The sequence below is a fragment of the Montipora capricornis genome, chromosome 6, assembly GCF_036669925.1.
Source record: "Montipora capricornis isolate CH-2021 chromosome 6, ASM3666992v2, whole genome shotgun sequence".
In the NCBI taxonomy this organism is placed as follows: domain Eukaryota; kingdom Metazoa; phylum Cnidaria; class Anthozoa; order Scleractinia; family Acroporidae; genus Montipora; species Montipora capricornis.
The window spans coordinates 57,894,343-57,910,259 of record NC_090888.1 but is presented as its reverse complement, the minus strand read 5'-3'; the positions used below and the strand labels follow the sequence as shown (position 1 = coordinate 57,910,259).

Below are 15,917 nucleotides of genomic sequence, written 5' to 3'. Positions count from 1 at the left end.
ATGATTAGCATATCTATCTTCTCTAGAGTCCATATACATGTAGTGTTGTAACATGTAAGTATGCTCAGACTATTGATAAGCCTTTAGAGAAAAGGACTATATAGAAGGCCCATAAAATTACAACTGTCTGCGACCTTACAAGTAACCTTTCCATCCTGAAGATGTACCAGCCAACCTAAGCGTAAGTACGAAAGTCAGACCGGATCAATTCGGATCACTCAGCTCGGGTCAAGCAAAAAACGGTTTTTGTAAGCCAAAACTACATTTGTGGCAGATTAGCTTAAAGATTATGGCTAAGTTGATTTCTTGAGGCCTTATCATCTTTTTTAAGTCGATCTGAGGTGAGTAATCCGAGTTGATCTGGTCCTTTTCGTATCTGGCTGAAAAACTAGACAATCTTATTTATGAGATGTTGTTCATAAGAAAGAAGAAACCAAGCTTCAACATGCAATTGGACTCTATTCGCACAAAACTACATTGTAAGGATCATCTAAGGAAGGGACCAACAAGGCCTTGGTCTTCCTTATTTTTGGCCCAAAGCTACATGACTGTACAATGTAGCAGACCTACAAGGCATAGGCATTCTGTGCCAAGTTAGGCTGAGAGCTATATACTCCATTCCCCCATAAACAATGTAGATAGGTCTGGATCTGCAACTGCAGAACCTGTCACCAGCTTGATTTGCCACCTACGATGATCAACTCAAGCACCTCACCACAGATGCAGTATCAAAGATCCTAATCCTCTCTTTCACTCCTCTGTCAGTTTCCAGCTGAACTTCATAAATATCCTCATTGTTCGAAACGTTGGCTGATAAAAATTAATAAACATAAATTAATCATAATTTGCAAAGTTTTACTTTCTTAAATGGTCACGTCCACTCTTACCAGTGCAGTCATGCAAATGGCACTTGACAGGGAAAGAATAATTTTATTCGGACCCCCGCGGGTCCCCGTGGGGCATTCACTTTTTATGATAGTGAAAGTGGTCAAGTCCTCATTCCCTGGGGGCAAAGTGAAGAGTAAACTCCCCCGCCTCCTAATGTTCCACCCAAACATCTCCAAGTGTTGAAAAAATATTGTTGGCAGCCATGAAGCTAATACATTGATTTCAAGTGGCCAGTGCAACTAGTTATTTTCATAGTTCAGTTCACATTGACAATGACACACAAAAAACAAAAACTACAGCCATGTGGGATACTGCTATTGAAGATAATTACGCCTGAGAAAAACACCCATGATCCATGACTATTACATGGGTAATAATGCTTTGTAGAGCACTCACAGATGCAATGTCAATCATCATGTACATCACTGTTTAATTTACCATATGGCACGAAAATGAAAATTGTTGACCATGGAGTGCCCCCCCGCTTCTACACTTCTTGTGTAGCTCTGAGTACCAAAATAGTCTAAGAGTGAGTATGAAGTGAACGTCCCTGAGAGTAGGGAGTATGGCATGAGTGGGGGAATAGGCCAGGCAAAGAATTCACTTCACTTGAGATCCAGCACAGCCTAAAAACCATGTATTTGCAGATGACAAATCCGAGCACCAGGAAATAAATGGTACTAGCTCAAAGATGTCTCGAAATATTATGGGAGGGGTCCCATATTAGGTGCTTGTTTCTTGTGATTGTGGAAGGGATGAAGTAGTGGGATCCAGTCCGTTGTTACTTGTGTCTGACGGGGGAAAATGGCTGCTGTGTAGGTGAAACAGTGGGCGTGTTCAGCACCAGTCCTTGGGGATTGTAGTGATGTGCAAGGTTGTGTCCTGGTGCTGGCAGGAGTGTAGGTGGTGCATAACGTGGTGTTGGAGGAGGACGTGCTGCATGCCGGATGTGTATCCGATTTCTTTGAATGGTACTGCTTGGCGTTTTCATGGCGTTGGCCCATGGGGTGCCTGGTTGGCTAGTCGGCAGTCGTCCATACACAAATTCGCCAATGTTGATTTTACTATGCTCCGGACATGCTGTCTTGTCATAGTGGGCTTTACTGGCATTGCGTTTGGCCTTGATCTCTGTTGATATTGTGTCAAGGTTGATTGGCATTGGCTCAAAAAGGTGGTCAGGTGTTGGGAGTGTTGGGAGTGTCTGGCAGCTCATCATGCGTTGGGCAAGGGAGTAGGTGTGGCCTTTTGGTGGTGTGTTTCTATAGTTGAGCAAGGTTTAACATGGACTTGAGAATGGTAGGGCCTTGAGGTGGTATGTGCAAACCCATACTCAGAAGCAAAGTTCATGTAATCCTAGCTGGTGAATTGCGGACCGTTCTCCATGTGTCAGATATGGGGGATGCCGAACATGGCAACTGATATTGCTATAAAAGTGTTCAAGTTCATCCACATCAATCCAGTCAGAGAAATGGCATACTGTTACAAGTAGGCTATGCATGAAGATGTCTTGGCTTATAATCTGTTATGGTAGTGTCGGGATCAGGAGCGATCTCATCGGTTCTTTTGTTGACTTCGATCCATACTGTGCACAGGTACTACAGTTTGTGCACATATCAAAGACTGCTTGTCTCATCCCAGGCCAGATTAATACTTCTCCTGCCATGTGTATATTTGTCTAAGGACCAAAGTGATTTGCATGGATTTTGAGCAGCATCTCCGCTTGCATAGATTGTGGTATCATCACCTGCGCTCCTTTGTAGATAAGCCATTATCAATTGTTAGCTCGTCCCAGTAGGGCCAGTACAGCCATAGTGGTTGTGGTACCTGCTTTCTTTCATCCAGCAAGCCCTGAGCGATTGTGATCATTAATGTGGAAAGGCCTTCATCCTTTTTGGCCTTGTTGCATAGGCAAGATTCTGTGGTTTCTGTGAGGCGTGGGTTGTGAGTGTCGGATTCCTTTGTGAGTTCTGTCCTGAAGTCTTCGACGCCCGTGATCCTGGCATGCACTGGGGTGGGCAGTGCAGCTCTTGAGAGGGTGCCTGCCAGGTGGAGTGAGGTTCCTTTCTTGTATAATTTTGATGGAGAAGCGGTAACTCTGCAGTCTCATTAGCATTTTCTGGAGCTGTGCTGGTGCTTTGTGCTGGGTTTTTTAAACATATTTTCCATTATAGTACAGCCAGTGGTAACATTTTCCAAATGCATTGCAAATGACTAAGCATTCGTTTTCGATTTGTCAGTATCATTGTTCTGTGGTGTTGAGGCTGTTTGATGTGTATGCTAAAGGTTGAAGGCGTCCTTCACTATGCGGTTGGACAAGGGCACTGGCAGTACCATCGATTTAACTATTAGAGTGTAATGTGAAGTGCTAGTTTTCTACCCATATGAAACACGTGAGCTTTAGCCCTACCAATGGAAATGGGCCCACACAAGGACAGAGAAAAACTCTGATTAGGGTGTTGTCTGGGTCTCCTTGCATTCCTCGATCAGTTATGATGTTGCCTATGAATTTGACTTGTTATAGTTTGAACTGTAGTTTGCTCTGGTTTAGTTTTATGTTCTTCGTTGAGCAGTGCTCCATAAGGGCAACAAGACGGCGGTCATGGTCTTTCTCGGCTTCTTGGTAGGTTGTGCTTTCTCCAAAGACAAGAATATCATTGCAATGCACGGTACTTGAGGGGTGCTTGAGATACCAAATGGAAGCGTAGCCATCAGTATCTCCTGTAGGACATGTGCATTGTTGCCATGAGTGACGATGCTTCATCAAGGGGTATGTGTAGAAAGCCTTCTCTGACATCCACTAGTGAGAAGCATTTGGTATGGCAGTCTGTGGAGTTGTTCAGACATTGTCGGCATTTGGTATACTGGTCTCAGATTACCCTTATTGATTGTTTGGTTGGGGTCAATACAGATCCTTGTTTTCTTTGGTGTCTCTTTGATGACCTCATTGGAGCACTAAGAGGTGGGTTCCTCCACTTTCTCCATGATACCAGCAATGGCATGTCTGTCAAGGGCTTCTTTTTCTTTTATGCATTTGGCTACGGGGACTCAATGGATCGGCATTTGTACTTGGGAGACATCGGCCTTCGAAGTTCTCAGGATACTGTTGTTGTATGTTTTCTTGTATGGGTTCCACAGGTGGGGCCAGGCGTCTTTTGGAAGGGATAATTATGGGTTTTGAGGTTGAGGGTGTGGTGGGGTCCCGGTACCGCTTGTCCTCGTTGGGTTGGTCAAAGATGACAGCCTTTGACTTCCTTGGGTGTACTATTGGTTTTGGCTGTTGGGCTACCTGGGTCTGGGCTGGTATGTGACGAGCTGGCTTGGTAGGTGGGGGACTCTCTTTCCTGTAGAGTTTTTTTACTGCTGATGTGAGGGAAAAACTGCTGATGGTGATGAGTTCCAGTGCGTCCACACAATTGAACCCAGAGACAAGGGGCTGGTTTGTTCATCATGACAATGACATCTCTAGGGAGTATCTGGAATGTAAGGGATTCGTATCTTTTGTTTCGTTCCCACAGAAGGTCAATCTGTCCCAGTGGCTGGACATCGCCATACAAGTGAAGTAGGTAAGGTTACTTTCTTAGTTTCATGTTTGGCATCAACCTGAGAAGGACATATTCAGACAGGGTATTGCAGGTGGCAGCTGTGTCTATCTGGAATGCCATTGGCGAGGGTTGGAAGGGTAACAAAATACTTTTTCTTTGCGGGGTCTGTGTGGACACTGTGTACCTGTCGTGTTTCCGGGGAGTTGCACTGTTGTTGGTAGTCATCAGTGTAGTGTTCCACAGGGTGTTGATCAGGTGTGGTGTGTTGCAGATGTGGGTTCTGATCGCGGGGGTACCGGTTGTGATTGGCCTGAAGGGGTTCTGTTTCCTCGGTAGTTTTCTGTCTCAAGACAGACCCTGGAAAAGTGGTCATTAATTCCATACTTTGTGCCATTTTCAGGACATGTTTTCCAGGTGTGAGGGCCTCGTCAGTCCCTGCACCAAAAGCAGGTTCCAGGCTCCCACTTTAGTTTCATTTGTTTATGGCTAATCCAGTGTACTTGTTCCTCAAGTACCGATAGATCCCGCGTAACGAAGTCGTAATTTGTCCATCCAGATCCATGGTTTTTTCCAATCATCAGCTGTTATCTGCGGTTCGATGGTGTAGCGGACCACCTGCAAAGCTTCGACCGGCAATGCCGATCGTAGAACCAGTATTTCCAGCAAAGGTTTCTTTTAATAATCCGCTCTCTCCATCTCAGGGTTTTTTGCTAACTTTCTGTTCTCTGCTTGGATCTAGCAGTCATTGAATCTGAGTTCAAAGTTCTTGAAATTTTCTGATATAAAATTATTCCCACCAAGTTTCAATTCGGGTCATCTGAGGTTTGCCATCACTGTTTGAAAAGTCGACTGCCACTGTTTCACTTAATGTATGTTTAGTCTCTGCGAATGCTTCTCTTGTCGACTTGTTGGGTCAATCCCACTATTCTGACACCATGTTGGCCAGGACAGATGAGGCAGGCTGTAATGATAACTCAATGAACACAGTCTTTATTCCACACTCGATCACAAGGGTCTCGGTTAGAACCAGAACAACAACAACAAGCTCTAGGTAGCCCGGATGTAGGGCCTAAGTAAAAGTGATGGGACAACAATATGACTTATCCTTCAAAACAATACAGGGGCTGCGGAGAAGGAGGGGCAGTGTTGTTTTCTACTACACCTCACACCCCTCCCCCCCCCCCAAAAAAAACACACTTTCAAAATACCCTGCAGCCCCTGCAATGGAAGCTGGCACAATACCAAAACATCCAGTTTCAAAACCTTCCATTTGGCCTTTGGGAAGGGCATGGGGCTTCAGAAAAGTGGACCATCCACGGAGAAACAACTCTTGCGTGTGCGAGAGAGTTTGTGATGTTAAGTATAACTAAGGGCGCTTTCCTTTTGTCAGAACTGGCCGGCCAGACCCATCACTTTGCAAAGAAAATGCAACCATTTGAAGGAACACTTGCATGATATTCCCTCGTAATCTTCTGGAGGAGTATATAGGTCTGGGGACTAACTTGCTCGATTTCATGCATTGCTGGACATGCTTTCGTCATAAGTGCCGGTAAGATGAACAAAATGGCTTCAGGGAGAGCGTGAGCATGATCATTATGATGAAGATTTGTCAAAGTCAAGGCTTAACTACAGAATACCCCGCCACTCTAAATTGTACCCCTTAAAATTGGGATACTTGGCTACGCAGTTTGTGTACGCTCTTTCTTTTTTATGTTTTTAGGACGAGAAATAGACACGCTACGGGGCTACATGGCTAATTGGGGCTACTTGGCTATGTAAAGTTCAATGTATATTACCTCGTTCTTCAATGATCTATGAGCCGAAGTGAACAAGAACGGGCTAAACTTCAGAATACCCGGCGACTCATCAAATCCTGCTACCGCAGTCCCACAGTCGACATAATATACAGAATATTTTTATATAAACATTACAAAATATGCCGCTTGCATTGAACACGTTGGTGTTCACCTTGTTGGTCCTTGCTACCGCAGTCTCGAAGTTGCCAAAATTAACAAGAACTAGTTTACTGATTAGGCCTAAACATTCTCGTAAAATTTTAGCTTTCATTTTGTGGTTCAGTCAACTACACTTTTCACGAAATCATGTGAAGAATAAAGCACTCATTTACTGATTAAGCCTAAGCACTCGTTGCAGTGATTACTAAGGCCTAAGAACTCTCGTAAAATTTTAACTTTCATTTTGCAGTGTGGTGAACTACACTTTTCATCAACTGCGGGACTGCGAACCGCGGTACCACTCTATTTCAACACTTAGTTCATTGTTCATTGACTGCGGGACTGCGGACCGCTGTAGCACTTCATTTCAACACTTAGTTCATGTAGCCACGTAGCCACGTAGCCATGTAGCCACGTACATGTGGCCGCGTAGCCGTGTAGCCGCGTAGCCCACGTAGTGTGTCTACTTCTCGTTCTAAAAACATAAAAAAGAAAGAGCGTGCACAAACTGCGTAGCCAAGTATCCCGATTTTAAGGGGTACAACTTCGAGTTACTCCCGACCTTTTAGCTTAAAGTAACTGGTCAGTGTAAAACGCAGACTGCAGACTGCAGACTGCAGACCGGCCCGGGGGTAAAACGCAGACTGAGGTTATAATTTAACTGTTGAAAAAGCCCAAAACCATTAGAAATGCTAACAGTTAAGCCTAAATATTGTTTTAGGCCTAATTAGGCCGAAGGTTAACATTTCTAGGGGTTTGGGCCTTTTCAACAGTTACGTTACAACCTCAGTCTGCATTTTACCTCTGGTCTACAGTCAGCAGTCTGCGTTTTACACTGACCGTTAAAGTAACTGCTGCGTATAACACACATCGTACAGATAGTTTGTATTTAGCTACTGCACTAGTGTACCAGTTAAATGTAACCTTTGTACGGAGGCAATTTATAAAATCTCCCGTTATTTTCACTGAATCTCCAGATTTTTGCAGTCCACCTCCAGATTTTGAGCTCTGAGGGGTTGGCAGGTCTATTTAAGCAAGGAGACTTTCGCTTACCTGCCCGGGAGAATGTTTTCCGAACACTGCTTGTTCTATTAGCGCTGTTTTTCCAACACAACTTCCTCCAGCTACAACAAGACGTAGATACTTGGGCATTTCAACCAGAAGGATCGCCGAACTGAAAGAACAACTGCCGCCTCGTTTGGGCCTGGGGAGGAAAAGTACAAGAGGCGACAGGTAGCCCACACTCTGTCCTAACTTTATCCAGCTGAAGTCTTCTCCAGATTTTCGATCTCCAGATTGAAGCACTTTCTTCAGTGCTTACCATATGAGAGATAAAATTACTTTTCTCATAGTTTTTACATGAATATTAAAGCGAGCGAAATCTTACGCCAAATAATTGACAAGGGTGGTCTGGAGCTGTGAGTGGGAGTGGGAACTGACTCATATTGTTTACCGGGAGGAAGGTCGGTATCTGAAAGCAGCGAAGGGCTAACTGCGTCCAAAAGTGTTCGCACTGGTCGAAATCCCGGGATGACTCGTTTGGTACGACGCTCTGGCGCCATGTCCAGAGGTACTGCTTTGTCCTGTCTTGTTTAAACATTCCGTCAGCGCATGCGTAAATGTTCTGGCTTTCCGCTATGTACCATACCAAAAAGATGCTGGTTTTTACGAGGAATTGACATTTCAGTAGATTCTACAGGCATAAATGTAACGTAAGAAAGGTGCGTGTCTGGTCTAGCCAAAAAAGTGGCCTTTCGTAATTACTTGTCAAAGGAACGGTATAATGTAAAGAAGAGAATACTGAGACTTATAGAGTGTTTTCGCTCATGTGACCAGCAGCCATATTTGCATACTAAAACAAAAAGAAGAATTTTCATAAGAATAGAGTTCAATTCCCAAAAGAATATTTCACTCCTCCAACATGGCCGCTAAATTCAACTGAACTCTACTCTATGGAATATGCGCATTCACAATTTACTTATATTACTGTATAAATGTCTTTTTTAAAATGATTTTCCCGCTACTGTATATGAAAAATATTAATTTTTCTCTCCTGTCTTCTTCTTATGATCTTCGCGGAAATAACCTTCTGTCCCTCAATAAACCTCGAAAAAACAGTTATGTTGTGAGGAGGGGGCAAAACCAGAGCACCCGGAGAAAGAAACTCTCGGTGCAGAGCAGGGAATAAACTTTCTCAACCCACAAATGACGCCGAGTCTGGCTATCGAACCCGAGCCACGGTGGCGGGAGGCGAGTGCTCTCACCACTACGCCATCCCTGCACCCCACAATAAATTGAGCGACGAATTGAAGGGCGAGGCTCCACGCGAAACCGACTGATGATTATATACTTCTCGTTCTGAAAACGCAATGAGCGAGCGCAAAAAATTGATGATGTATCAGTGTAGTGTATTTCTCGTTCTAAGAGCGAAGCAATAATGTGTGTATATTTCTCGCTCCTCAGGCGGCATCTCCGATCCGAATGACCTAAATCTGCTTATCGCTCCTAATGCTTTTATCCGAAGACATAGAAGTAAGTAAGGGATACCTGAACGAAACTGTGGACAACGCAATAACTCACCAGCTTAAGCCGTTCAGTGACATCTTTCGTTATTTATAAGCAATAAAAGGAAACGTTCCTATTTTGGCAGTGTTATCTGAAGTTACTCCTAAATATATTTTCATGCGATAAAAATATATTATCATTCGATAGAATATATTTCATTCTCATACAATGGCCATTCGGTAATTTGGATACGAAATACTAATTAGAATAACACCAGAACAGTATCGCGAACTATATACATCTTAAAAATTTGGTTTTATCAACGGAGTTGATAATGTAAATTGACCACCGTACAGGGATTCTAAAAGCTGATGTTTCGAGCGTTAGCCCTTCGTCAGAGCGAATCGAGGAATTATGGGCTGTGTGTAGTTTTTATGGTGGAGTAGGAGCTACAATATTGGTGGTAAAATGGCAACGTGAAAAATAGGAATACATTAATTAAATGAAAAGCGTTCGTTAATACCGTGGGGATTAGGGAGGCCGATTTGGAAGATGAATTTTTGTTCCAGATTCTTCCGGCTTCCCGTCGTACATAGATGTAGGAAAGGCCGCAGATAGCCATGTGTTTTTTGGAGTGGTTAGGGAGATTAATTTAAAACGACTTGCATCTTTGTCATTCTTCTCAACAACGCGAAGGTGTTCGCGGAATCGGTCGCCAAGTCGTCTACCGGCTGTCTTGCTAATGTATAATTTATTACATAACGTACAGGTTATGCAATAAATGGCATTTACGGAGGTACATGTGAAATGATCGGTGATCTTAACAGATCGCTTAGGTCCCGATATCTCGCTAGTGTTAAGAATGAAAAGACAAGTTTCGCACCGTGAGCGCGCGCATTTGAAAGTGCCGGGTTGCTCGTTAGTTTTGAATGCGTTTCTAACTAAAAAGTTGCCTACGGTTTTGTCGCGTTTGAATGAAATAAGTGGAGGTTGCGAAAGATTCTACCAGTCTTGCGATCATTTTGGAGTAATTTAAAATTATTAAGAATGATACTTTGGCTACGTGATTATGAGGATGGAAAGCGAGGGTGAATGGAATTCTGTCATGCTTATCTTTTTGTGACGTTTGTAGTGCTGACTGTCGATCAAATTGTTGGGCGCGATGATGGCCCGCTTCGACCATAGAGACAGGACAGCCACGTTTTTCGAAGAACTGGCACATCTCCTCTGATTTGCTGGAAAAATCGGAGTCATCACTACATAAACGTCGAAGTCTAAGAAATTGAGAATAAGGAATGGAGTTCTTGACATGTGATGGATGTGACGATGAATACAACAAAAAACTGTGAGAATCTGTAGGTTTGTAGTGTACACTGGTACACAGCACTAAGCGCAGCACTAAGCGATCTGTTAAGATCACCGATCGCTTCATATATACCTCCGCAAATGTCATTTATTGCATAACCTGTACGTTATGCAATAAATTATACATTGGCGAGACAGCCGGTAGACGACTAGGCGACCGATTCCGCGAACACCTTCGCGATGTTGAGAAGAATGACAAGGATGCATCTAAGCCAGTCGCTCGTCATTTTAATCTCCCTAACTACTCCAAAAAACACATGGCTATCTGCGGCCTTTCCCTACATCTAGGCGCGACGGAAAGCCGCAAGAATCTGGAACAAAAATTCATCTTCCAAGTTGGCACCCTTTATCCTCACGGTACACATGTATTAACGAACGCTTTTCATTTAACTAATATATTCCTATTTTTCCCGTTGGCATTTTACCACCATTAGCGTAGCTCCTACTCCACTATAATAACTACACACAACTGATAATTCCTCCATTCGCTCTGACGAAGAGCTGACGCTAGAAACATCAGCTTTTAGAATCCCTGTACGGTGGTCAATTTACATTATCAACTCCAGAAAAAACGTTCTCTGGCTAAAAGATTTAATCAAAGTGCCACTGTCGTTACTCGTGGATATGAAAGTTACGGCGATTGTTTAAAATTGGCAGGCTGAAGTTTTCTTTATGCATTAGCATTGATAGTTGCCATGGATAATTGTGTAACAGCATGGTGGGCTCTCATATACAACTAGATACCCAAAATAATGCATGTATGTGAGGTAATCCCCTTTGCTGGAATTCAACCCTGTGAAGTAAGTATACCATTTCTCCAATAGGCATAAGATTACTTTTTAACACATCCTCTATAAAGAGCTGTACCATGTGTTCAAAGTTCGTTGCACTTTTTGTGACAGTTATACATTCCTCCAACAAACCTTGCGAATATTTATCACTATATTTGATACTGTTACACTTAGAAACAGATGATCTGAACCATTACTGATCACAGGAAGTGCATATATATTCAGGGCCATGTGTTATCTTATCACGAAAAAGACTGAATCACTTTTGACATGGAATGTCTACTAGAGTCTTGACCTTGACAAATTTCAGTTTGGTTTAGCCTTGAGCTCTGCATAGCTTTCCTTAAATGGTTTTATGCTTCTCTGTTTAGGTCTCTGATATGTTCTGGATTGCTTTTCTTTTCCTATTCCCTTGCTGCTTCAATATTTTTAGATCTGTTTTGGCGTTTTGCATTGTTTTTCTTTTCCCTGAACTCTTCAAGTGATTTTGTCTCTTCCGCTTGATACATTCTCTCATATGAACTCTTTTTTGCCACTGCTTTGTAGAAATTATTACTGACACTCACATCATTTTTGGCCATCGTTAATTAATCGATTATTACCAGGCTCTGAATAATTGTTAACATTGGTAACACCGCTGATTTCATAACCTGAAATACTGTCATTATAATAATCTAACTGAAGTGCTGAAACATAGTTTCTTCTATCTAGATGTCCAATGTTCACAGTAGTTCCCTTATGTCCGCTTATATAGGACTGATAACAGTTACTGGTGCCCACCCCTCAATGGATTCATTTATACGTATAGTAACATTTAATACATTGCAAACTGCTTGCACAATAAGTGCATGGCACCATGTATGTTGCTGTGAAAACAAACACAGAATTGCTCTGTAATGGGTCCAATAAATTTTTGACGGTTGTTTCTGATGGATTCAACTCCAGCAGTATTTCATTCATGTGATAGGAAGGATCATTGCATAACTGGTGGCCAACAGAAGAAAAGAAGCATGAACCATCTCAGGAACATTCTAGTACCTTCAACCCCTTTTGAGCTAATCGAGCCTGCAACAGTCCTATAGAAGGATTTCTTACCATTCTATGTGCTGTATGTGTACTCTTTCGATTAGCAGCAGGGCCTGGGTTTGATTCAATGTCTCCTGATATCAATACCTTTTCTCTTGATAGACAATAATTCTCATTTTGTTGGTTCAATTTTGTCGACTGCGTAGTAGCGGATTGATCTTGAATACACAATAGGACTGACAAGTCTTTTTTTGTGTTTAGCAGTCCTGCGGATAATAAGATAAAAATGACAATTGGGATCTCCTAACAAGGGTGGCACAGTTGGTTAGTGCGCGGCCTTGGTGCAAGAGGTCCCGAGTTCGATCCCCGGGTCTCACATCCTTGTTTAGACTTCTTTTCTTTCAGTGTAGCCTACGTAGCTTTAAATACCTTAAAATGAAGCACTGATGAAACGTGGGGGTAAAATGAGCGCACCGTCGGCTTCCTTGGAGAATACTCTCTAGAGAGTAAAGGAACTTCCGACGTTAAATAAGGTGTACCTTTGCCTTTACTCTCGAAGATTGTTATGTCTGCGTTGCGGTCTAGGTATAGAGATATAATATTTTCCAAAAGCAAGAGATAAACACTTTCTCAACTCAGACGAGCTCGGTACGTCCTTATTTAAACAATGCACAATACACCTTCTAATTACCTTCTCTTTCTGAAACAAGCTCGACGTTTTCTTGTGAGGAATTAATCCTGGAAGGTTCTTTGTCCCGGGGAGCATGTACTGCCTCAGCCCTTGCTCTATCGTAGGAGATTGGTACGGATTTCTCATCAGTTTTCGTTACATAATCAGTGACCGAGTCTTTCGACAGTTCTTCATTATGGTCCATCACACAAGTACTAGTGTCTGGAAGCATGGATTGCTTGGTTGCCACTGTGTTTCATGTCACGGATGTTGTTCAAGTTGTATTCATGTGGCTTTGATGACTCATAGCTTGCAAAACTTCGTGATAGCTTTGATAAACATTGGTATACTTTGATAGCTTTGATGTTACTCTCCAAATGGCAGTCACCTTCCAAAATGGAATTTATTTATCCCCCGTGAGCTTAGGGGATGAACAGGCACCGTCTTCTCACCATGTGTCGGTCGATTCCATTTCTACATGTATTAGGGCCGATTTACACGATACGATTTTGTCGCATGCGACAAGCTCGCGACAGGCCTACGACATGACATACGATTGTCGCAGCGTTTTAAAGCATGTTTTAAAATGCTACGACATTTTTTCTGACGTACACAACAGTCGTAAATCATGTCGTGGGCCTGTCGTAAGCCGTTGTCGCATGCGACAAAGTCGTACCGTGTAAATCGGCCCTTAAAGTCTTCGCGTTGGTCAGTGAAAGGCGGTGCACAATTAATCTGTACTTGTTCAGAATATTTTGCTTCACCTTCGAAGAAAGTCATTTCTTTAATTCTTCCGTTTCTTGCTTCTAAATGCAGGAGTGATATAGTTGCATAAAGAACCTCACCAAAACTCGTGGATATAAGGAACATCGATCTACAGCCTTCCACGGATAAAACATGAAATGTAAATTGGTAAATATATGGAAAAAAGGCGAGATAAAAATAATAAGAAGAACAAAGTAAAAGTATGAAAAAAGGTGGCTTTTGTTTAAAAATAATGCTATACTGATTAGGAATCGGCTTAGAATTATCGTCAGCATGCTTGGTAGCAGAAGTGTGCCAAGCCTCCAAAGTTTTTCTAATACGAAATAAGCCATTGTCGATACCATATGAACTCGAGAATGATTAAAATCAATGCGATGACCGAATGACCATTCATGTTTCGCAATGTTTGACCGTTAGCACATGTTTTTACATTCCTAATATGTTCTTTCTTGCGGGTTTCAAGGCAACGGCCGGTTTCACCTACATAACACCAATCACAATCGGCACAGGGTATTTTGTAATTCACGTTGGGTTGGTGTTCAATAGGTTGTCTGAATTTAGGAGAATGAATTCTTGTTGCAAAGTCTTGAGGGGCTTATTTACAACTCGAATGTCGTGCCTTCGAAGAATTCTTGTTAGCGGTTGCGTAACACCATTGATGAAAGGAAGGACAGCAAACCATTAGGGTTCTCTTGAGGGGCAACCCATTTAAAAAACATGCAAAACAATTCTTCAGGCGAAGGGATGGCATGTGTGGGTGGTTTGGAAAATTTTCGATATTGGAAATAATGATAGGAGGGATAGTTGTTGGCTCGTAGAGCATCAATGACGTTGGTTGATCTCGATATTTTTCCCTTGTGGTGTATTTAGGAGTTTAATTGCGCGGTGTAGGAGGGTCTCAGCTGTGCTGATCATGTGGCGTTTGTCATGGTGAGAAGAAAAGTCTAAATATCTCTCCGTGTGAGTTGCTTTGCGGTAAACATCAATAGTGATCGTGTTATCCTTGCGAGAAACCAAAGTATCCAGGAAGGCGATCTGTCGGTCAGATTCCTCCTCAATAGGAAATGAGATGTGTGGATCGATGGGATTAAATGTAGTATGAAAAGAGTTAACAGCATCTCTTTTGATGATACAATAGCTGTCATCCACGTAGCGTTTCCATACTTTTTTAGCTTGTACTTTAGACTTGTCAATGGCCACTTCTTCCATCGCTTCCATGCACAACTTCGCCACCACAGGGCTCAGTGACGGGGCTACCCTTCGCGCAACCATGGATCTGTTTGCATATCTTATCATCATAAATAAAGTAATCGTTAGATAAGATAAAGTTCAACAGTGAAATGATTTCATTACTGTCTAAACTCGTTCGTGAAGAAAGTGAATCGTCCTTAAGTAGTTTGTTGCTTATGTAATCACAGGCTTTGTCCGTGGAAATAGCTGTAAATAGTGATACTACATTTAAGGATAGCATAAGTTTGTCATCCTGGATGTCATCATTGGAGATTTGTTCAGCAAACTTGGCAGAGTTAGAAACAGAGAAACCATTACTGTTTTGTAGAGGTGACAAGATGTCGGTAAGAAACTTAGAAGTACTGTAGAAAGCTGAGCCAATGGATGAAACAATGGTTCTAATAGGATTTCATATCATATCATATATCATCATATCATATATCTTTATTTACCCTCCGATTTTTAGAGTAGCTTGGTGTAGCTAATATCTCCGAGCATTTACCCTCCCAACCATGATACATCACAAAAGACAGACCACAACACCGGGAACTACATGCCCTACTCTTTGCGACAAGGGTATGGGTTCTTTTACGTCCCACAGATTATGAACATTGAAGAGCTGTGAGACGGGACCTTCGGCTTATCGTCCTTATACGAGAAGACTAGAGAGTCTAACCATTTGCAAATGTAATTACAAAGGCAGCACTTTCTTCTCAGTTGTTTAAAGACCCTGAGTGTTGGTCCGGCCGGAATTGAACTCACGACCTCCCGCGTAACAGCCCGGTGCTCAACCAACTGAGCCACCGGTGCGCTGGTATTTCCTTGTTTGTGATGTTTGATTGATCCACGAATGGCTGGTGGTATGGCATCAGTGGAGTGAAGTTTGCGGTAAGTGGAATTGCTGATGTTATATTGATTCTTCAGGACGAGAAGCCTTTTGAGTTCACGTTCAATCCTCTTGAAGGGGGATTTGAGGACTAGTTCATAGGTGTTACGGTTGCTAAGTAAAGAGTCCATTTTGCTGTTGTACTGAATCACATTTATCCAGGACTACGAAGCAGTTTCCTTTATCAGCTTTCATTAAAATCCTGGTCTCGTCTTTTTTTAAATCTTGAGGGGCCTTTCTTTCATCAGCAACAATATTCTTTTGTGGGAGTTGGTTAGGAGTTGGAGCAAATTT

The 15,917-nt window shown here is 42.5% G+C and overlaps 2 protein-coding genes across 2 annotated transcripts in view; both read right to left on the bottom strand.

The window, feature by feature from the left end:
* The window catches only part of LOC138052610 (NF-kappa-B inhibitor-interacting Ras-like protein 2), a 34,750-nt gene extending 27,174 nt beyond the window's left edge, over positions 1-7,576 (bottom strand). Inside the window, exon 1 of the mRNA XM_068899148.1 lies at positions 7,439-7,576. Coding sequence (XP_068755249.1) covers positions 7,439-7,537 — 99 coding nt within the window. The 5' untranslated portion in view covers positions 7,538-7,576. The remainder of the gene's footprint in view (positions 1-7,438) is intronic.
* A 6,753-nt stretch (positions 7,577-14,329) lies between these two features.
* LOC138054193 (uncharacterized) lies at positions 14,330-14,779 on the bottom strand. Its single transcript, XM_068900685.1, has one exon. It carries the CDS (start codon positions 14,777-14,779, stop codon positions 14,330-14,332), a length of 450 nt encoding a protein of 149 aa, XP_068756786.1.
* Positions 14,780-15,917: the final 1,138 nt, after the last annotated feature.